This window comes from Leptopilina heterotoma, unplaced genomic scaffold (genome assembly GCF_015476425.1).
Source record: "Leptopilina heterotoma isolate Lh14 unplaced genomic scaffold, ASM1547642v1 Lhet_45, whole genome shotgun sequence".
Lineage (NCBI taxonomy): Eukaryota > Metazoa > Arthropoda > Insecta > Hymenoptera > Figitidae > Leptopilina > Leptopilina heterotoma.
In genome coordinates this window covers 2,718,858-2,740,882 of record NW_025111086.1, presented here as the reverse complement: position 1 = coordinate 2,740,882, position 22,025 = coordinate 2,718,858, and the positions used below count along the sequence as shown (strand labels likewise).

At 27.2% G+C, this 22,025-nt stretch overlaps 3 protein-coding genes across 4 annotated transcripts; 2 read left to right on the top strand and 1 right to left on the bottom strand.

Moving 5' to 3' along the window:
* Positions 1-426: 426 nt before the first annotated feature.
* Positions 427-19,118, bottom strand: LOC122507174 (neuralized-like protein 4). 2 transcript variants are annotated; one of them, XM_043619755.1, is made up of 18 exons: positions 18,985-19,118; positions 11,618-11,833; positions 9,119-9,565; positions 8,782-8,982; positions 8,445-8,664; positions 8,114-8,213; positions 7,849-8,025; positions 6,881-7,189; positions 6,402-6,595; positions 5,896-6,185; positions 5,295-5,688; positions 4,831-5,152; positions 4,530-4,720; positions 4,243-4,448; positions 1,868-3,252; positions 1,498-1,650; positions 1,185-1,407; positions 427-658 (listed from the first exon to the last, which is right to left on the bottom strand). In XM_043619755.1, the coding sequence occupies exons 2-17, from the start codon at positions 11,831-11,833 to the stop codon at positions 1,215-1,217; spliced, it is 4,998 nt and encodes a 1,665-aa protein (XP_043475690.1). In that variant the 5' UTR covers positions 18,985-19,118; the 3' UTR covers positions 427-658; positions 1,185-1,214. The 2 variants fall into 2 exon arrangements, with proteins under 2 accessions (XP_043475690.1, XP_043475689.1); XM_043619754.1 differs by lacking the exon at positions 18,985-19,118 and adding an exon at positions 12,394-12,574.
* On the top strand, positions 12,846-18,531 carry LOC122507175 (25S rRNA (cytosine-C(5))-methyltransferase nop2). Its single transcript, XM_043619756.1, has 10 exons — positions 12,846-13,019; positions 13,215-13,315; positions 13,399-13,511; positions 13,657-13,713; positions 13,824-13,928; positions 14,018-14,143; positions 14,314-14,705; positions 14,924-15,287; positions 17,551-17,919; positions 18,006-18,531. The coding sequence occupies exons 2-10, from the start codon at positions 13,216-13,218 to the stop codon at positions 18,474-18,476; spliced, it is 2,097 nt and encodes a 698-aa protein (XP_043475691.1). The 5' UTR covers positions 12,846-13,019; position 13,215; the 3' UTR covers positions 18,477-18,531.
* Positions 19,119-19,221: 103 nt separating the features above from the next.
* On the top strand, positions 19,222-21,849 carry LOC122507176 (coiled-coil domain-containing protein 50). The gene is made up of 5 exons (XM_043619757.1): positions 19,222-19,449; positions 19,580-19,642; positions 20,071-20,188; positions 20,394-20,571; positions 20,822-21,849. Exons 1-5 carry the CDS (start codon positions 19,392-19,394, stop codon positions 21,494-21,496), a joined length of 1,092 nt encoding a protein of 363 aa, XP_043475692.1. The 5' UTR covers positions 19,222-19,391; the 3' UTR covers positions 21,497-21,849.
* The last annotated feature ends 176 nt before the right edge of the window (positions 21,850-22,025 follow it).

The window sequence follows — 22,025 nt, the reverse complement described above, 5'->3', positions numbered from 1 at the left end:
AAAATTGCTTAAAATCGTTTCAAATTGTTTTTTTTTCTGCTTCTAGTTGCATTTGTGTGTTTCATTATCTAAATTGACTCGTACGTTACTAACATGGACACGTTGACAATATTTTTGTATTTTTCGTCGATACTTTAATGACTAGAAGAAACAAAAATTTCTTTTGCAGTAAAATAAAATTGAAAATCGAAAAATAGAAATTAAAAATTGAAAAATAAAAATTAAAACCTTAAAATAAAGATTAAAATTGAAAATTGAAAATTGAAAATTGAAAATTAAAAATTACAAAAATGACAATTTTATTGGAATCTTTTTTCCAAAAAAAAATATTTTTAAGATTGACTTTCACTGAATATATATTTATATTATATAAAAAGAAAAAACTGACGAATATACTTGATTACAAATAGATTAAGACGATATAGATTAAATTTTAATTAATATATATATTATATATCACAGAAAGTGCCTAAATTTAATAGAGTTATACAGTTCTTTTAGCGAAGACATTATTTACAATAACGTAAAAATCTTGGAGGGTAATTTTTAAATATAACGTCAAATACAACTTAATCGACATAATTATTAATTAAACGATTAAAAAAAACAAATATTTAAAGCGTCGTCAACTCGACTTTTGTTGAAAGGTCGACGCATTCTGAAAAATGGAAGATTTATCTTCAAATTTATTTCCATTGCTAATTAGCAAAATTTTCATGCTCCACTATTTCTAATATTAACAATAAAAAAAAACGGTAATATAAAACAGGATTGCCACAAAAATTTGATTTTGCCTTTTCCTAATTTTTCCCTAATTTCCAGACTAATTCAACTAATTACAAAAAAAATTTATATAGAAACATTTCAAAAACTGATTTCTTTAGAATTTTCAATTAAAATTATTTAAAATTCAAATTTTCCAAAATTTTAATTTGAAACCTTTTGAAATTCAATTATTAATAAAAATTGTAAGCGCAACTGTTCAATTCCTGTATTCCCTAACTAGTGGCAACCCTGATATAAATAATTTTAAAAAATAATAATTCTATTAATAATATAAAAAAATATTAATCTTAAAAAAATATTAATAGATAAAAAATAATTTTAGTAATAAAAATAATTATATTTCTAATAAATAATAAATATAGAACGGACATTTTTAAAAATAAATATCAAAAACTCACCATCTTTGGATACTGAAAATATTTCATGATTTAAAAACCGTCCAGGTGAATGAGAAGGGCGACAATTGTTGTTGCTCCAGCTTCCTTCGTGGACCATTCGGTAATTTCAATTTGCGAATCGACATCATCTTTCTTCGAATTTATTGTATACGAACCGGGTCTCACTAATAACTGGAATGCAGTCGATGCATTGAGCTTCTTGTCCGATTGCGTATCAATGTATCTAAAAAAATTACCAATTTATTTAATTATCCAAAAGAAAAAACACGAGAAGACGAAAAAACCCTTAAATCAGCAATTTTCAAAAACTTACGGATACTGTTTTGTAAAATCTTCCGTGCCCGCGTGTTTTATATTCGGAGAGAAAACCACTTGAGGATTCTGATCCTCACTATTTACACTCGTTGTTAAATTACTCATGTCCAATTGTTCCTTTGTTAATAATTCGCCTCTGTCCAAAATTCGTCTGCAAATATAAAAACAAATTAAAATTCGTCTGCTAAAAAATCAAATTTTGACAGGAATTTTTTTTTTTTTGAATACGGGAAGAAAAATAAAAATTTTCTCTCTGGAGAAAAGAACTTAAAATTTTAGACTAATTTTTAGAGTCAAAATACAGAAAGAAGATTAAATAATTAGTTTTAATTAGTTTTGAGAGAAAAATAGTTCTATGAATAAATTACCTGACTGCGTCCAATCTCGTGCCATAGAAAGCCACATGCCATTTATCAGTCGTCAATTGTGGAATTTGATTAGCGTTAATACTTTGCTTCAATGGAAATCTTGTCCAACCGATAGGAACGGCAAATTCCGCCAAAGGTTCACCCTTTTTACAAATAACACTATCGCCATCAATTTTATAGCACGAATGACAATAACAAAGAATTTCATCGAGTGAAAAAAATTCATCAGGCAAGACAAGTGATTTTTTTAATCTAGTACAGGCTTTTAAGTATTCACATTTTTTCGAGACTGAAACAAAACTCCCAATTGGAGTGGACGGCAGCGAAGCGACCAATGGTGCAGCATTGTGAAGGACGTTTTGACTATGAATATTTTGATGATTCGAATTTGAATTTGTAAAGGAATTATTAAAAATTTGATAATGTCCATTGAGATTTAATTGTAAATCCTGTGAACCAATCATATTATTTTGTATATTTGAAAATTGAATATTATTTTGCGTTCCATTAATTGTATGCTCTCTATGATTATCTTGATTCACTTGATTATTTTGACTATTTGACGCGATACTTTCATTAATGGCATTATTAGCATTTGTCGAATTTATCGCTGTATTTAAATTACTCATATTACTTGTTGTCATTGCTGAGCCATTTTTAATATTAATATTCGTTGCATTATTAATCTCTACATTTGTACATTCATTCCTTGTGATGTGATTTAAATGAGAACAATTTTCCAAATCGTTATGATTCACTTGACGACTATTTTCAATGTCTTGATTATCGACATTATCATCATTACGACGATTACGACGATCGTCATTATTATGATGATGATGATGTTTCTGTTTTAAATGTTCCAATTGTTGATCGTTATTAATATCCGAATATGAATCGGAATTATTACTATCGGAATGAATACTACTTGCCATAACGTGAGAATTATGATTTGAATTATTATTGGACGAAGAATGTGGCATATTTTCGACTAGATTTAAACTAGCAGTGCTTTCTATCGGAATATTTAGTGTGACATTTGCTCCAATTTCGGGAACAATATTTTCCTTCTCATGACATTCTAAATCGGCTTTTTCTCGCGAATTTTCAAAGTCCTCAGCTTCCGATGATGCACGCTCTATCACAGTGCTATTATTCGTACAATTTGAATTCACAGTCTCTATTGTAAATCCAATTATCGAAATTTGTTCACATTGACCGTACAAATCAATTATTGCGTAGACGTAAAGAGGTAAATCTGTTGCCGCTATTCCTTGATCAGCGCCATTTATGTAAAGATGTAGCCTCGAGTCTTCGTCAATTAATAAGCCGACCGTTGAACCACATTGTAAATTTTCTAAATTTGATCCATAGTTTGTCTTTACCTACATTGAAGTAAATTATCATAAATTATAAATTGTACAATAATAATCCACATTATAATTTACTAGCAAATTTAAAGAATTCACTTATTAAGTACATAATATGAATATTCAAAAAAAAAATTATTTTTACAAATTGTAAAATTCTTGGCATGAATTCAATTATTTTTGTAAATAATAAAATTCTTTTGAGAAATTAAATTATTTTTAATACAATTTTAATTAAATTTCTAGGAAAAAATTCAATTATATTTAAGATAATTTTAATAAAATTTCTTAAAATAGGTTAAATTATTTTTAAAAATTGTAAACAAAAATTATTTTTTAAAATAATTGAATTTTCTCGGAGATTTTTTTACAAGATTTTTAAAAATAATTAATATTTTCTAAGAAATCAATTAAAATTGTATTGAAAATAAGTGAAATCCTATGATAAGAATTTTATTATTTGTATAAAAATAATTGAATTTTTTACGAAGATTTTTATTATTTAAATAAATTGACTTCTTGCAAAGTATTTTATTACAAGTATTGAAAATAATTGAATTCTTCATAAAATTCAATTATTTTCAAAATTTTCAGTAAAAATTATTTTTAAAAAAACTCCACTATTTTCAAGAAAATTGAGATAAATTCTTTTTAAAACAATTCAATTATTTTAAAGAATCTTAATAAAAATCTTGACAAGAATTTTCAATACAATTTTAATTACATTTTCTCGAAAGAATTCAATTATTGAAAAAAATGTTGATAAAATTCTTGAAATTAATTCAATTATATTCAAATTCTTTTATAAATACTTCACAAGAATGCAATGATTTTCAGTACCTCAATTTAAAAATTTTAAACATTTAAAAAGAAAAATTATTTAAAATTAAGAAACAAAAAATCAAACAGCAACTAACTTCAAACTGCGAACAGATTACCGGAATACAACGATTATTATTATAGAAGATAGATAGAAATATTGAGAAAAATTATAAAAATTCGTACTTTATTTCCGTTGTGAGAGATCCAATCGCCACATATAATCCAAGAGTGCTTTTTGAAGCCAAGAGCCGTAACGGGAAATGAAGCTTTCTCCGGTGAGACACAAGTTACTCCACAAAGCATTCCAGAAACCCATCGTTCATTCACTTTTTCTATTTTTACTTGGAATATTTTTCCTCTTATTAAAGGACGACTCGACATAACTACACCTGTAAGCAGAGTAAATAGCAAAATATTAATTCAATTCTCTTATTTTTGCTAGAGTACATAATTAATTATTACGGAAATACCTTGATTGTAACTAGCTACTCTTCTAGCGGTAATTCGTTTCTCCAATTGCACATTTCGCCCATGATTTTCATGAAACTCGTAACAATAATCATCCCCGACTGATGTGTTAATAGGTTGCGTCGGCGTAAGAACCATTTCATTCAACAATTTTGCTTCTGAATTTTCAATCGACGATTCCATTCCTCCATCACTGAAGTAACAAAAAAATAACTTATTAAAATAATTTTTAATAAGTTTTGAACATAATTGAATTTCTGCGAAGAATTTTATTATTTTTGAAAAAAATGAACAATAACTTACTTTCGAATCGTTGGTGGCATGGGATCCAAAAGTAATTCCAGAGAATCTTGCATCCGCAAACTTGCATTCGGAGAAATTACAGGATGCTGTTGTTTACTACTCGTTATACTGACGGCAACTGTACTACCAAAAAGTTCAATAACCGCAAAGACCATTTCTGGTAAATTTGAAGCCGCAACTCCCATGTCTTCTCCATTTATGTAAAATTTCAAATTCCCCTCTTGAGTTCGTTTCAATCCAATTTTATCGCCAACTCTTATCCAATCCAAACTCGGGCAGTAATTCATGCAGAGTACATAGCCCTTGTGACGAATTTCGTTACCTGCATTCACAAAAAAACGAATCTTTAAAATTTTTTAAATATAAACTTCTTCTCTATTTTAAATAAATTTTTTCTCTAAGCAATAAATAGACAATTTTAAATTGAAATAAACAAAATATTTTAAATAATTCAAAATAATTACCAGTGAGAAACCAAGAGTCGGATGGAATGCACGTCATTCCTGGAACAAGATTCATGGACGTCAGCCAATTGCCATTTTCATGACTCAAAACTCCTATTCTTAAGGAACCACTCCATTCGCGTGCCACTTCTTGAATGCAAATTTCAAAGAGTTCATTATTTTCAAGTGGTGCATCGCTCAACAATACGGCATTACTATATTCACGGCATCGTGTGGCAACACCTCTTTCACTATTCAATTGAATATTTAAACCAACAGACTCGTGAAATTTATGCGTAATTTCAGTTTGACCCTGCGGTTGAATAACAGACGTTGGCTGTTGACTGGTACTATTTTCCGACGGCAAATATTGTTGTGTCATTGTGTCTCTCCTCTCCGGCAAGACGATTGTCACCTATTTTTTTTTAACCAAAATTATTATCAAACGATAAAATATTTACAATTTTAAAATGTTTCTGAATAAAATATTTACAAATATAGCAAAATTATTTCATTTGATTAAATAAAATGGATATTTTTGTCTTTTTAAATTTAAAGGAAATTTTTTAGTTCAGAGGTGGGGGGAGGAGATTTTTGAAAAGTAGCGTTTTTTTCTAAATACCTGAGCACATTGGCCGTATAAATCAATGACGGGATAGACGTGAGCGGGAAGTCCAGTGCAAGCAACGCCCTGATCAACACCATCTAAATAATAATGTAGAGTCGTGTCGGAACAACGCATCATTCCAATTCGATTGCCTTCTGTGAGTTTATCCAGATCGCAACTATAATTATTCCTGAGATTCACACCGTCACGCATAACTGTCGAACCCGACAGCATCCACGTGTCGTGATCAATGTCGGTCATTGTCGACGGGAACTCCAATTCGTCTGGTCTTATTGCCGTTACACCTTAAATTTTTCATTAAATTTTCTTTTATTTTCACTAAATAAATATTTACTGAATACTAAATGAATACTAACTAAATACCAAATACTAACCAAATACTAAATAAATACTGTAAACTAAATACTCTAATTTTTAAAAACTGTAACAATTCTTTTATTAAACTAAAAATGTACCAAAATAAATAAGTGTGTTAAAATTAAAAATATAAATATAAATACCGGCTTCAATTGCTCCGGACCATCGATCAACCATTTTATCAATCAAAACTTCAAACATTTCTCCATCGCGCAAAGCTCTATTGGCAATAACAATAGCATCGTTAAATTCACCCAAAGCCCGTGGTCTCGAAGCTGTCAAACCATTGTTCGTAATTCTCGCATTTTTTCCATGAATATGATGAAAACGTAAATCACTGAAAAATAAAAATAATTTACAAGTAAAGTAAATAAATACTAAATTTTGCTAAAGTATTTTCTAATTTGAGCCAGAAAATGCGAAATTTTTATATAAAAAATAATAAAGTTTAAAAAATTCACATAAAAAAATAAGTACTAAATGCAAAAGTAATTTACAATTTGGAAAGAAAACGCGACTAAGAAAATTTTGATATAAAAAAATACTAAATTATAAAAAAGTCGATGTGAAATTTATTATATTAATTATAAAAGCAAGAAAGGAGAATAAAAAAAAAATGTACCTGTATAGCGTTGTATTACTAAAACTAGAATTATTAGTGGTTGGACTGTAAAAATCTGTATTATCAACAATTGTAGCTTGAGCGGCTTGTCCATATAAATCTATAACGCCGTAAATTCTCTCGGGGACACTCATCGCTGCTGCTCCTTGATCAGCTCCGTTTACATAAAAATGCAAAGTTGAATTATCCTTTCTCATCACTCCCACTCGATCGCCAACTTGCAGTCTATCCAAATTTTGACCATAGTGATCTATTATTGTGATACCATTGTGCATTACGCCGTTTCCAGTCATCATCCACGTGCCAGATCTAAAATAAAAGAAACTTATTATTATATTATATTTAACAAACTTTTTATCAAGTTCAATAAATAGAAAATAGAGGAAGAAATATATATTAATATTTATATCAATTATAACAATATAAATAATTTACTATAACAGGTTCGCCAACAAAAAATTAATTTTGTTGTTCTCTTACTTTTCCCTGATTTCAAGAAAAAATTTCGCCTTTTTTCCTGACCCTAAAGAATATTCTGATTAACTCTAAAAATGATCAGATACTCAAAAAAAAATGTTCTATTACATTTATTTACGAATTCTTTAATTGTAAAATTATTAAAAAACATCAATCACTTAATTTTTAAAAAAATACTTAATTATTATTATTTTTACAAAGAAAAAAAGATTTTCAAAAATTTCAAATTCAAACCTTTTGAAATTCAATAACTGATAATATATATTATATTAAAAAATAAAAATTTGAAATGATTTAAAAAAATTTCAATTAAACTTTTTGAAAAAAATTAGCCTCGTAAAAAAATGTATTTTAACAATTTCACAAACAACGGACGTAAAACTACTTGAAGTAGTTATTATTATATTGTAGTCAACAAAGCTCTTATTAAGTTCAAAGAATAAAAAATAGATAATATTAATTTTTTAAAAGTAGGAAAATTTTTTCTTTACCTAACATTCGTCATTGTGAAGGGAAATTCGAGTTCCGTTGGAGAATGAGTTGTGACACCAATTTCAATAGATCCAGCCCATTTGGTGACAATTTTATCTAGCCTGACTTCAAATAATTCATTTGGTTTCAAGGGCCTCGATGTCAGTACAACACCATTATTAAAATCGTCTATGGCGCTAGAAACAATTTTTTAAATTTTAATTCCATAACGAATAAAAATTAACTCTTTTACTGAATAAAAGCTATGATCTAAAAGGAAATTACTTAGGCCTGTGCGCAGTTCGACCATTGTTAATAACATCAGCCCGGGTTCCACAACATGCATGAAACATCAACCTCTCCAGTGGCTCCTCTTCTCCTATTTCTGCAAAATTAAATTCATCAAAGTTTAAAATTACAATTAATATAATAAAATTCTTGTAAAATAATTTTTAATATTTTTCTATTTCATTTATTTAGAATAACGGCGAATAATTAATTCTTCCCTTTTTAAATTGAACTAAAAACAGATTTTTTTTCTCTTAAAGGTAGGTAGAAAAAAAAGGAAATATTTAGAGACTGCAAATGAAAAGCAAAGGAAAGTAAAGAAGCGAACCATTTAGAGACTGCAGATGAAGAGTATTTCGTCTCGTTATGAGATTCTGCTCCTCTCTCTCGTCACGATCGACAATTGTTACTTTCACAGTCATTCCATAAAGATCAATAACACCCCATACTCCCATAGGAACTTTAGCAGCAATCCCTTGATCAAGACCATTTATAAAATAATGTAGATTTCCATTGCTTTTTCTTATCATTCCCACACGATCGCCTTCCTGTGAAAATATTCCGAAAAAAAATTATATTTTAATTATTATTTCGTACTTAACTTCCTCATGATGAATCTCTGCATTTTCTTTATTTTGAACGAAAAAAGAAATTTCAAAATTTACCCTAAGTTCATCGAGATTGAATTCTCCATATTCTCTCTGTGTTCCTTTCCCGTTAGTTAAAATCCCACAACCAGACATCATTGTTGTTCCCGATCGCATATTCGTCATTGTAGCAGGAAACTCCAAAGCCGTTGGACTGTGAGTTGTCACTCCCACTTCAATACTTCCAGACCATTTGTCCACTAATCTATCAATTCGTATCTACAACAAGTGTTATAAATAAAAAAAACTTGTTTCTACATTCGTTTTATTTCTCATTTTCCTCATTTTTTCAGTGAAAATGAGTGAAAAATATTTAAAATATTTAGTAATTTGGTAATATTAAAAAAAGGCTTACTTCAAATAATTCATTATCCCTCAAATGCCTGTGTGTCATGACGACTCCATTATTAAATTCATCGAGTGGTCTCCTTCGTTCGGCAGTTCTTGCATTATTTGACAATTTCACCAATGTACCAACTCTCTCATGAAACTTTAATCGATCCTCCCTTACGGACGCGGCACTTGGATTTTTCGGTAAATTCACATTTACATTAACATTCATGTTGACATTTAAATTAGCCACCAAATTAGTCGTCAATGAATTTGAAGCCTCCTCCATTGCTAAATCATTATTTATTTCAGCCTCGTCTTTTGGCTCATCAAAACTAACGCACAAACTCGGTTGTGTTATTGTAACTTGAACACAATTACCATACATGTCAATTACTGCAAATACTTTAACAGGAATATTAACAGCCGCCACACCTTGTGACGTTCCATTCACGTAGAAAATTAGTTCACTCTGAAAAATTAATTTGGATAATGAATTAAATTTAAAACTAAATTAATTGAAAAGTAAATTAATTTAGGGTTGCCACGCTTTTGCTCTTTTCAAATTCCCTGACTTTTCCTGGTTTTACAGGTTAAAAAACGGAATTTTTCCAGGTTTTTAAAACTATATTTTTATTATGCCAAATTAAATAACTCTGATTTCCAGACAAAACTTTGACTTTTTCCTTGACTCTAAAGAATATTGTGATTCACTCGCAAAATGATTAGATACTAAAAAAATTATTCGAAAAAATCATTAACTTCATTTTTAAATAAATATTTAATCATTATTATTTTTTCATAAAAATTAAGATTTTCGAAAATTTGAAATTCAATAACATATAATAATTAAAACTTGCTACTTTCTTACTGTTACTTCTTCAAAAATTATTTTCATCATTTCGATTATTCATTTCTAGAATTTTCAACTAATATTCTTCTTTAAGTCAATTTTTTTAAATAACTTTTGAAAAAGTTCTTTGACAATTTTCGAATCCTTTTGTTTACAATTTAATTTTACGAAATTTCGATCAATCTTAAATTCTTCAATTAAATATAATAGAAATTAAAACTTCAAATAATTAGAGAAAAATTCCATTAAACTTTTTGGAAAAAAATTAATTCTACATTCTTAATTAAAAGTTGTATGAAAAGTTCAAATTTTCCAAGATTTTAATTTGAAACCTTTTGAAAATTCAATTATTTCTAAATATAAATATTTTTAAATCAATATTTATTAGAAAATTTTACGAGAATCCAATTATTTAAATAGAAAAATAAATATTTTATTAAATAATTGAATGTTTCTTAAAATTGAATTTTCATGAAGAATTTTATCAACAAATTTTTAAATAATTGAAATTCTGACAAGAATTTTATTAAAATTTTTGGAAATAATTGAATTTTGGAGAAAATTTTATTATTTCTAAAGATAATTGAAAGATTGACGAAAATTTTTGTAAATTTTTGGACATAATTGAATTTTTGCGAAGAATTATATTACTTTTGAAAATAATTGAATTCTTGAGACTAATTTTATTAAAATTTTTAAAAATTATTGAATTTTGGAGAAATTTTTTATTATTTATAAAGATAATTGATATTTTGACGAGAATTTATGTAAATTTTTTAAAATAATTAAATTTCTGCAAAGAATTATATTACTTTTTAAAATAATTGAATTGAGATGAATTTTATTAAAATTTCTTTTTAAATAATTGAATTCTTTCATAAAATTTTATTGAAACAGTAGACATTGAAAATAATTGAATTTTGACAAATTTTTGAATTTAATTAAATTTCTACGAAGAATTTTATTAAAATTATTTTGAAAAAATTGAATTGTTGCAAAGAATTTCCTAAAAATGTTTGAAAATAATTTAATTCTTTGAAGAAATTTAATTAAAAATGTATTGAAAATAATACTTAAATTCTAATAAATAAATTGTAGCAAAGGTTTTAAAAATAATTAAATCCTTGTAAAAAATATTATTTATAAAAAAATTAAATAATAATTTATGAAAATAAATTGTAAATAATTAAATTCCTGTGAAATTTTGTTTATTTATGAAAATAACGAAATGTTTGCGTAGAATCTTATTAAAATTTTGTTTAACTAATTGAATTCTTTTGGGAATTTTTATTAAAGTACATAGTTGATATTCAAAATCATTAAATTGAGGAAAGTTTGAAAATAATTAAAATTTTGCCAAGAATTTTATTAAAATTTTAGAAAATAATCGAATTTCTGAGAAGAATTTTACTACTTTTGAAAATAATTGAATTTCTGCAATCATTTGTAATTGCGTGGCAAATGCTAATGTTAAATGTTAATTGAAAAGTAAATTAAATGAAAACTAAATTTATTGAAAAGTAAATGAATCGAAAACTAAATTAAATAAAAATTAAATTGAAAACTAAATTTAGGACCATCAGAATTATTAAAAATCGGCTTTTTAATTTTTTTCTCAGTTAAAAGTGAAAATAAATAAAAATTTGTTAATAATAAATAAGAGTAGCTCACTTTGGACGTTCGCATAACTCCAAGAGTGTTTCCTTCCTCCAAAGTATCGAGATCAACTCCATAAAATTCAACAATTGGTTCCCCATCGTGCATAATACTGGAGCTGGTCATTATCCATGATCCATGACGAAGATTCGTTGCACATGCAGGCAACTCGACAGAATCTGGATCACAGGCTGTAATTCCAATCTCGATACTTCCACTCCATGACATCATCTAAACAATTACAAAAATCAATATTCTTCTCCTCAATTTTTCCCTCAAATCATTTTCCCCGAAGGAAGAATACAAAAAGTATAACAAAATATATCTGTCAAAAATCTGATTTAAATTCGATTAGTTCCATGAACTCTTTAATATGTATAAATAAATTTTATCCTTTATCAAATTTTCCGAACAATATTTTCCTCTAAAACAGAAGACTTGTTTCGAAATTACCAAAAATTGGTAATACACTCAATTAATTTGATAATATTCTTTTTTATCAGTAAATAAATCAAATTGGTTTGTTAATACAATCAAGTTGGTTGAAAGAGGTAAAACACCAGAAAGGAAGAGACTCTAATAAAATGAATAAAATACATTTCATCCTTAGATTATAAAATATATAAAATGCATAAAATGTATAAATTGTAAAAGTAAATTATAAATTGTAACGATGAATAAAATACACAGGGGAATATAGCGTTAAATCGTTGATAATTAGACAGATGTTTTGATAGAAAATATATAGACAGTGATGAGAGTTGATTGTACAAAAAAATTTTTCACATTACCTTCTTATCGATACGAACTTCAAAAAGTTCATCATCTTTAAGTGGCTCAGCGCTAAGTACAAGGCCATAATTGTATTCAGAAAAATTTCTCACTGCCGTACAATTATTATTAATTAAACTAACACGATCACCACATTTTCGATGAAACATTTCGACCATTCGTGTTTATAACCCCCCCGTCCCGCAAAAACACTATTTTCAGCTTTACTTCCAAAGAGCACCACACGTGGAAAGTGGCGCAAGTTGTTTCCGGTTGGAAAATTTAAATTTTTAAATTATTTTTTAATTTTTCCTTTAGAAGAGAATTTTTCTGTATTTCTTTTTCTATTTCATATTTGTCGTCGATTATAAGTTTTTTAATTTTTTTCATATTATTTCTTATTTTACTTACAAAATTTCGAATCTACTTTTATCATTTGAGAATTATGGCAGATTTCTTCATTGTCTTTGTATTTTAATTACAAACAAATGTGTTTCGAACCTAACCTGTTTAATCCACGTGTGGTGTCAACGGAGCAAAAATTACTTCCTTATTGTTATAAATACGCAATTTGTTTACTTATTTTGTTTATAATAAGTATTTAGCAAGTTTTTACTTTCTTTTGTCGAATCACATTATACAGAAGGTAATTTAAAGGGCAGTAATTAAAATTGTTTATCGAATCTTTGTGACCTAACCTCAAAAAAGTCATCCGCACCGTCCGCACCGTCACAACAGAATTTAAATTTCACCAGCTTATTTTATAGATTTAAAAGAAGTGAATTTTATTTGTTATGAATGATATTAAAATTGACTTTTGAAATTACTTTCATTTTTGTAGAATGGGACGAAAAGCGAAATTTGATGGAGAAACGAAACGGAGTGGTCCTGGTAGAAAGTCAAAAAAACAAGGAGAACCTAGTTTCCCCTCAGGTTTATTAGGTGAGTAATATTAATAAATAAATATTCTCATAATTATCACTGATATAATATTGTAATATAATAATAACGTATTTTTGTTGTAGAGAAAAAGGAAGGAACACTAAGTCGTCGTCAAAGGCAAAGAGCGAGAAAACGATTGTCAAAGAAATTGGCACATCAAGAGAAGGTGCAAGCAAAGAAAATAAAGAATGTAAAAGTGAGTAATTTTTTCTATTCAGTGGTAGAATATCAACAATTAAACACTTGTTACTATTGTAAAAATGTAACTATTAAAATAGTAACAAAATAGTAACAATTAAAAATAGTAAATTAAAGAAGTGTATAAACTTTCACTTGTTTAGGAAAATGGAACATCAAACCATCAAGAAGTAAAACCATTCTCAATGAGATTGAAACCAGTAAGTTTATAATGAAAAACAATTTAACAATTTAATTTTAAGATTTTCTTTTTTTAAGAATTTCAATTTTCAAGAAATTTTAAATTTCTTCTTTGTTTGTTTTACTTTAGGAGACTAGTGATTTGGACGAACCCGAAGAGAAGAACTTAAAAGTAAAGAAACAAAACGAAAAGAATAAAAAAGTTTCTAAAAAGGATTCGAAAAAACGTAAGAACGTAAGTTTTCTTGACAAGTTCTACTTTTTGGAATATTAAATCAAAATTCCATAGTTCACAACTTTTATTTTGGTTGTTTTTTTATTCAGGAAACTAGTGATTTAGACGAACCTGAAGAAAACGCAAATTTAAGGACAAAGGACAAAAAGAAACAAGTGGAGAAAAATAAGGTTTTAAAGATGAAAACACAAAATGGGAAAAAAGAACAAAAAGTAGTGAGTTTAAATTATTAATAAGCAAGTAATTTTAATTAATAATAATTATATTTTCACAATTAGAGAAATTTTCATAATTTGTGAATTAATAAATAAATTAATTCGACGTAGAAGTTGAAAATTAATTAATTAATAATGAAAGTGTGTTAAACCTTTTTTTTTTATTTTAGGATTCTCGTAATGGGAAAGTTAATAAACGAAGAAAATTAGAGACTGTAGAATCCCCAGAAGAGGACGAAGATGATGATGATAAAGATGAAGACGATGAAGAAGAAGAATCGAATATTGGCAGTGAAATTGAGGAAAATGAGGAAGAAATAGAAGAGGAGCAAAGTGGCGAAGAAGTTGAAGATGAACAGAGTGACGAAGAAGGCGAGGAAGAGGAAGAAGAAGAAGAGACCGACAACTATCTTCAAGATCCCGTTGGTGACAGTGATGAAGATTCTGATGACGATTCAGAAGAAAAAGACGACGATGATGATGATGAAGAAGACAATGATGAGGATATGCTTCCCATTGAGAAAGCGAGCAAACAACTTGCAAAACTTCAAGCAAAGACTCGGTAATTAGAGGAAATTCAGTATTATCTAAACCAAATAAATTAATTTTTTCGAAATCAATTCACAGACAAATTAATTCTTTGAAATTAATTCACAGTCAAATTAATTTATTGAAATTAATTAAAGTCGAATTAATTTATCGAAATTAATTCAAAGCCAAATTAGTTTTCGAAATTAATTCGAGTTCAATTTAATTTTTCGAAACAAATTCAAATTTCAGACAAATGGCCGCCGATGAATTGCAAGACATGAAATCGAGACAACAAGTTTTTCAATTTCCAACCGAGGAGGAACTGGCGAATCCAACAGACTTGACAGACGTACAAAATCGAATAAAAGACGTTCTAATGGTTCTCACAGACTTTAAAAATTTGCGAGAAGAGGGAAAATCAAGATCTGATTATACAGATTTGTTGTGCGCTGATTTATGTACAAATTTCTCCTACAATACATTCCTGATGGAGAAGCTAATGCAAATTTTTCCCCTCCACGAATTAATGGAATATTTAGAAGCTAGCGATGTACCACGACCTGTTACAATCAGGACAAATACTTTAAAAACCCGACGACGAGATTTGGCGCAAGTGAGTACATAATTCAAAAAATAGAAAACACTGAAACAATTTGAATTTTTAAGTAATTACAAAATGATTGCAGAAATTCAATTATTTTCAAAAAATTCTTCTCAGAAATTTTATTATTTTTCGAAAATTTTAATAAAATTCTTTGCAAAATTTTAATTATATTCAAAAACTTTCCTCAATTCAATGATTTTTAATATCTACTAATTTAATTAAATTTCCCAAAAGAATTAAATTAGTTAAACGAAATTTTAATAAAATTCTACGCAAACATTCATTATTTTTAAAAGTAATAAAAATTTCCCAGGAATTCAATTATTTAAAAATTATTTTCAAAAATTATTATTCAATTATTTTCATAAATAATAAAATTTTTACTGGGATTCAATTATTTTCGTAAATAATAAAACTCATAGCACATTTTCAATTATTTTTAATACAATTTTAATGGAATTCCTCAAAAAATGTAATTATTGTTAAAAATTTTATTAAAATTTATGAAAAAATGTAATTATTTTTAAAACCTTTGCTACAACTTATTTATTAGAATTTAAGTATTATTTTCAAAACATGTTTAATTACATTTCTTCAAAGAATTAAATTATTTAAAAAAATTTTAATGAAATTCTTTGTAACAATTCATTTTTTTTCAAAATAATTTTAATAAAATTCTTCGTAGAAATTTAATTAATATTTCAAAAATTTGTCAAAATTCCATTATTTTCAATGTCTACTATTTCAAATAACTTTCACAAATGAATTCAATTATTTAAAAAGACATTTTAATAAAATTCGTCTCAAGAATTCAATTATTTTCAAAAGTAATGTAATTCTTCGCAGAAATTCAATTTCGTTCAAAATTTAAAAAAATTCTCGTCAAAACTTCAATAATCTCTACAAATAATAAAATTTTTCTCCAAAATTCAATTATTTCCAAACATTTTAATAAGATTCTTGGTAGAATTTCAATTATTTTTAATAAAATTTTCATCAAATTTCTCGAAAAATGAAATTATTCTTAAAAACTCTATTAAAATTTATCAAAGAAATTCAATTATTTTAAAATCCTTTTGCTACAATTTATTTATTAGATTTTAATTATTATATTCAATACAATTTAAATTAAATTCCTTTAAAGAATTCAATTATTTTAAAACGTAATATAATTCTTTGCAGAAATTCAATTATGTTAAAAAATTTACAAAAATTCTCGAAATTTACTCAAAATTTCAATTATCTTTATAAATAATAAAATGTTTCTCCGAAATTCAATTATTTTCAAAAATTTTAATAAAATTTTTGTCAAAATTTCAATTATTTTAAATACAATTTTCATCAAATTTCTCGAAAAATGAAGATATTCTTGAAAATTTTATTAAAATTTGCCAAGAGAATTCAATTTTGAGAAACATTTAATTTTTTAATAATATATTTATTTTTCTATTTAAATAATTGAATTCTTGTAGAATTTTTGAAGAAATATTGATTTAAAAATGTATTTCAGTTAAAATTTTAGATTATAATTGAATATTGAAAGAATAAGTGGATTTTTAGAAATTATTACATTTTCAAAAGGTTTCAAATTAAAATCTTTGAAAATTTGAACTTTTCATAATTTTAATTAAGAATTCTGTAGAATTAATTTTTTTCCAAAAAGTTTTATGGAATTTTTTTCTAATTTTTTGAAGTTTTAAATTTGTTATATTAAATTGAAGAATTTTAGAATGATCGAAATTTCGTAAAATTAAATTGTAAACAAAAGAATTTGAAAATTCTCAAAGAACTTTTTCAAAAATTATTAAAAAAAAATTGAATTAAAGGAGAATTTTAGTTGAAAATTCTAGAATTCAATGATCGAAATAATGAAAATAATTTTTGACAAAGTTACAGTAGCAAAGTAGCAAGTTTTAATTATTATAAAATATAATGGAAGTGATCGATATCTTCATGTTTTATATTAATATTTTTACATTATTGAATTTCAAATTTTTGTAATTCTAGTTCTTTATTACAATTTTAAAATTATTGAATTATTGCAAAGAATTTTATGGAAAAATTTGAAAATAATTGAATTCCTTCGAAAAATGTTATTATTTTTATGAAAATAATTCAAAAAAGTTTAATTAAAATTTTTGAAAATAAACAATAATAATTAATTATGTACTTAATAAGTGAATCTAAAAACTTTTTGAATCTAAAATTGTTAAAAAACAAAGTTTTTATTTGAAAATAATTAATTAATAATCTTTATTTGCAAAAATTCCAGGCCCTAATAAATCGTGGAATGAACGTCGATCCAATTGGTAAATGGTCAAAAATCGGACTCGTGGTCTATTCATCGCCAGTGCCATTGGGCGCAACACCTGAATATTTAGCCGGTCATTACATGATTCAAGGAGCATCGAGTCTTCTACCAGTAATGGCACTCGATCCAAAGGAAAATGAAAGAATTCTCGACATGAGCGCTGCACCTGGCGGTAAAACATCTCACATTGCGTCAATATTGAAAAATACCGGTGTTATCTTCTCCAATGATCTCAGCGCCGATAGATTAAAAGCCGTCATTGGCAATTCCCATCGTCTTGGAATTACAAACATTGTAATTTGTAAAAATGACGGTCGTAAAATTCCCAGTGTGAGTAAAATTACTTTTTTCTCCCAATTTTAATAAATTTAATAAATTCCCTAACTAATGGAAAATAATTTTTTCTTCTTCGACAGATTCTGAAGGACTTTGATCGTGTTTTACTCGACGCTCCATGTACAGGAACGGGAGTAGTTGCCAAGGATCAGAGTGTTAAAATCAATAAGGACGAATTGGACATTCAACGTTGCTGTACATTGCAAAGGGAATTATTACTCGCGGCTATTGATTCGGTGAATCATAAATCAAGCACTGGGGGTGTAATTGTCTACTCGACGTGTTCAATTCTTCCCGATGAGAATGAGAGGATAATTGATTATGCACTACAAAAACGTGACGTGAAATTACTACCAACTGGATTGGAATTTGGAACTGAAGGTTTTACGACTTACAGGCAACACAGATTTCATCCGTCTATGAAATTAACGAGAAGATTTTATCCTCACACACACAATATGGATGGTTTCTTTGTGGCGAAATTGAAAAAGTTTTCTAATATCACAAAAAAATTACTGAATCCAGAAGTAGAAGAACCACAATCAGATTAATTTATGAAATTGTTTCTCTTTTTTCATTGTTAAATAAATCGTCTTTATATTAAAATTTTTTGCGTCATTTACAAAATTTTTAACAATTCACTTATTAAATAATTAATATTATTATTTTATTCATTTTTAAAATTTTAGTAAAATTCTTCGCAAGAATTATTTTATATTATTTATCGAAATAATTCAATAATATTATTACAATAAATAATATTTTTGAGTTTACAATATTCAAAAAAGAACGAAAAGATAAAATTTTTTCCTATTCTGATTGTTTTTCGGTGTGTAGCATAATAAATTGAATTTGTTTTTATAAATGATTTTTTGTGGTTAAAATTGAAATAATATACCTACGAAAAGAAAAAAAAATTCTTGCTTTGTTTAATTATTGTTTTAGTATTTGTACAACAAATAATTGAATTTTTTTAATTGTTTTTATAAACAAACAGTTAACTTAACCGATTTTTTGAGGTTAGAATTCAAAACAGTACGAAAAAATAAAAATTCTTACTTGTTTCGATTGTTTTTATATAGGAAAAACTTCCTGGACCTTAAAAGCGAAGAACAACTTTGTATTTCCTGCATTTCCTCTTGTGAAAATGGAAAATTGAGGAAATTTTGATTCATTACAAAAGGATTACGAGCGAAAAACTTGGAGCAACGGTTAAATTTGAAATTTTCTTTTAGCGCTCGGTTGATAATGTGAAAAATCCCAATAGCAATTTTACCGACAGAGGTTAAAAAAGTTACAAATGGTATTTAAGATGGCGTCTGAGAGAAACAACAAGAGAGGCAAGGATCCGAGGAAATCATAACATTCCATAAGGATAAAAGTTGTAAATGACTCCGTAAAAGTAAAAGTCCTATTCCTCGAAGTTAATTTAAATAATTACATAATTAACAATCGCTGAATAAAATATGGCAAAGTCAGTGCTCAGTTCAGATACAATGCCAAAAGCTGGCAGAGTAAATGAAGGTATGTCAAGACTTTTTTTTTCCTCATTTTTAATATAGTACTCGTAGTAGTACTTGTATCTGTCACTCAAGTCCTTTCATATTTTCTCTCGATATAATATATATTCTTTAAAAAAAAACAAATATTGCAGTTTGTCGTGAATGGTTGGTGCATGAAGACGGAGCTCTTGCCTATCGTCTCCAAGACGAAGAAAGTATGTTTTATTTTTTATTCCAAATAAATTATAATTATATTTTCGTATAAATTGACATTTCGGCACATATTTCTTTTTAACGAGAATAAATTCCAATCGACTAACGTCAGCTGTAACCGTGAGAAAAAAACACAAACAAGTATGTGGAATAAATTATAGTGGTCTCTCGGTTCTCTTTTATATTCCATATCGTATTGTGACTCAGGGAGAGAATAACCGAGTTAAATGGGTTTAATGATCGTTGCTCTCTTTCTCTTGTAATTAAACTTTCAAACTCCTTATTTTTATTTTAAATTTCCGTGTATTATTATAAAAAAAAATTTTTTCATTGCTAGTAAATCGAGAATTTTTTCAATTTGAGTAAATTTTGAATATGATTTGATTTAATTTGTAACTAAATTTGATTTCTTTTTGTATTTGAATTCTAGTTAAGGAACATTATACTGGAAACAAAAGTCGGAATGCGCAGGTTAGAGAAGATTTGCCGAAAGCTCGAGTCGAGCAGGAATTAGAGGCGATACGTTATCACTCGAAGGTTCAGCAACAGTTAGTTGAAAATTTATTTCTTTAAGGTTGTTGTATTTTAAAAAGATTTGAATTTGAATATTTTGAAGAATTTTAAGTCCTATGGGAAAATAAAAATAAAAGTCAAAAGTTTGTCTGGAAATCAGGGAAAACAAAATTAAATTTTGGTGGCAACCCTGTAGTAGAGTGTGGAAAAATTATTTATTCATTTTTTTTTAAATTATAGAGAGGAAAAAGATGCTGTGGTTGCAAGACAGATAGCTCTCACCCTTGAACGAGAGGAACAACAAAAGGATCGTGAACTTCGCGAACGAATGAGGCTACAACTTCGAATGGACGATGAGGTCGCACAAATGGAAGCCGAACGTGAAATTCAACGTCGAATTCAGGAAGAAAAAGATCAAGTAAGTTTCATAATCAATTTTTCAACAATTTAATTTACTTCTAACAATCGCCAGCATTCTAAAGGTAAATTGTCTAAATTTACCAATTTTAATGTTAAATTTAATTCATCAATTTAAATGTTACATTTAATTTATCAATTTTAATGTTAAATTTAATTCATCAATTTAAATTTTACATTTAATTTATCAATTTTAATGTTCAATTTAATTTATCTATTTTTCTAAATTGTAAATTAAATTTTTCAATTAGGAATTAGCGAGAAAATTGCAACAAGAGGAAGAGGAGCGAGCAATTGATTCCCAGGATGGACCGGTAAATAGTCAATATCTCCTCGATCAAAAAATGGCAATCGAAGCTCAGGACGCGGAACTTGCACGAATGCTACAGGATAAAGAGCGAGCAAAAGCCAGACGTGCTCGTGAGCGTGCTAAACAAAAGAAACTCGAACGACAACAACAATTACAACAGGATCAACAACAACAGCCATCAACACATATCGAGGAACATAACAATAGTCTCGAAAAAGTACAAAGACCCGACAAGCTGGACTTGTCAATTCAAAAGGTGAATCCAGAAAAAATGAAAACTCGTGCTAAGAATAATTATCAACAGTATCCCGATACCGATCCAGAGGAAATTCTAGTTCTCGACGATCCAGAGGAAGAAATTCCTCAAGTGGCGAACGTCGCTGCTATGATTGATCCCACGTACAATGGAGGACAACACAGAAATTCTTCAACTACTTCGAGTAATACTGTCAGTCCTGTTTTTACACTGCCCACACCAACACAGGAAATAATGATCGACGATGTTCCATGTTACATGCCAATTCAAGGTCAAAGGCGTAATCAAATTCAATCATCGCCTCAAACTCATGAGGAGAAACAAAAGCGACGAGTTAAAGATGGTTGTAAGCAACAGTAAGTAAAAAAAAGAGGTTAAAATTTGTTTAAAAAGAATCTTCTTTCCTTATTTTCCTAAGGACGAGAAGTTATTTTTTATTTTATTTTATTAAGAAAGAAAATTTCTCAAATTCGATCCACACTTGCCGAAAGCGAGAATTCTTTTGATATTCGGAGATTTAAGAGTTAACTTTTTGTCATCGAACTTCAAAGAAAAAAAATCTGACACGACTTTAACTTATCCCAGGCCTCGGATGATTTTTTGGACTTTTTTCGACTATTTGCAAAAAAAGTGTCTTTTTTCGACTTATGACTTTTTCCCCTTTTCTGAAATATTGTCAATAAAATAACATTTTTTGGTATAACTGACAATAGATTAAATTTAAATTTCTTAGAAAATCAAGTTTCAAAGAATTTTAATAGCAAACTTTGAAAATAATTGAATTCTCAAAAAAATTTTAATGAAAAATATTCAAATCTAAATTTTTAAATAATTGCAATTCTTTTATAAATTTTTATTTTGAATATAATTGAAATTGAAATTTCAAAAA

Excerpts from the sequence above, each read along its gene's own strand:
- LOC122507176 (XM_043619757.1), top strand. The coding sequence starts at position 19,392 with ATGGCAAAGTCAGTGCTCAGTTCAGATACAATGCCAAAAGCTGGCAGA. Across the intron at positions 19,643-20,070 it reads TCGTCTCCAAGACGAAGAAA|TTAAGGAACATTATACTGGA; the intron begins GTATGTTTTATT and ends TTTGAATTCTAG. Across the intron at positions 20,572-20,821 it reads TTCAGGAAGAAAAAGATCAA|GAATTAGCGAGAAAATTGCA; the intron begins GTAAGTTTCATA and ends TTTTTCAATTAG.
- LOC122507175 (XM_043619756.1), top strand. The coding sequence starts at position 13,216 with ATGGGACGAAAAGCGAAATTTGATGGAGAAACGAAACGGAGTGGTCCT. Across the intron at positions 13,512-13,656 it reads AGAAAATAAAGAATGTAAAA|GAAAATGGAACATCAAACCA; the intron begins GTGAGTAATTTT and ends TCACTTGTTTAG. Across the intron at positions 15,288-17,550 it reads GACGACGAGATTTGGCGCAA|GCCCTAATAAATCGTGGAAT; the intron begins GTGAGTACATAA and ends CAAAAATTCCAG.
- LOC122507174 (XM_043619754.1), bottom strand. The coding sequence starts at position 12,552 with ATGGTCGAAATGTTTCATCGAAAATGTGGTGATCGTGTTAGTTTAATT. Across the intron at positions 8,665-8,781 it reads TCAATCTCGATGAACTTAGG|GAAGGCGATCGTGTGGGAAT; the intron begins GTAAATTTTGAA and ends ATATTTTCACAG. Across the intron at positions 7,190-7,848 it reads TTCACAATGACGAATGTTAG|ATCTGGCACGTGGATGATGA; the intron begins GTAAAGAAAAAA and ends CTTTTATTTTAG.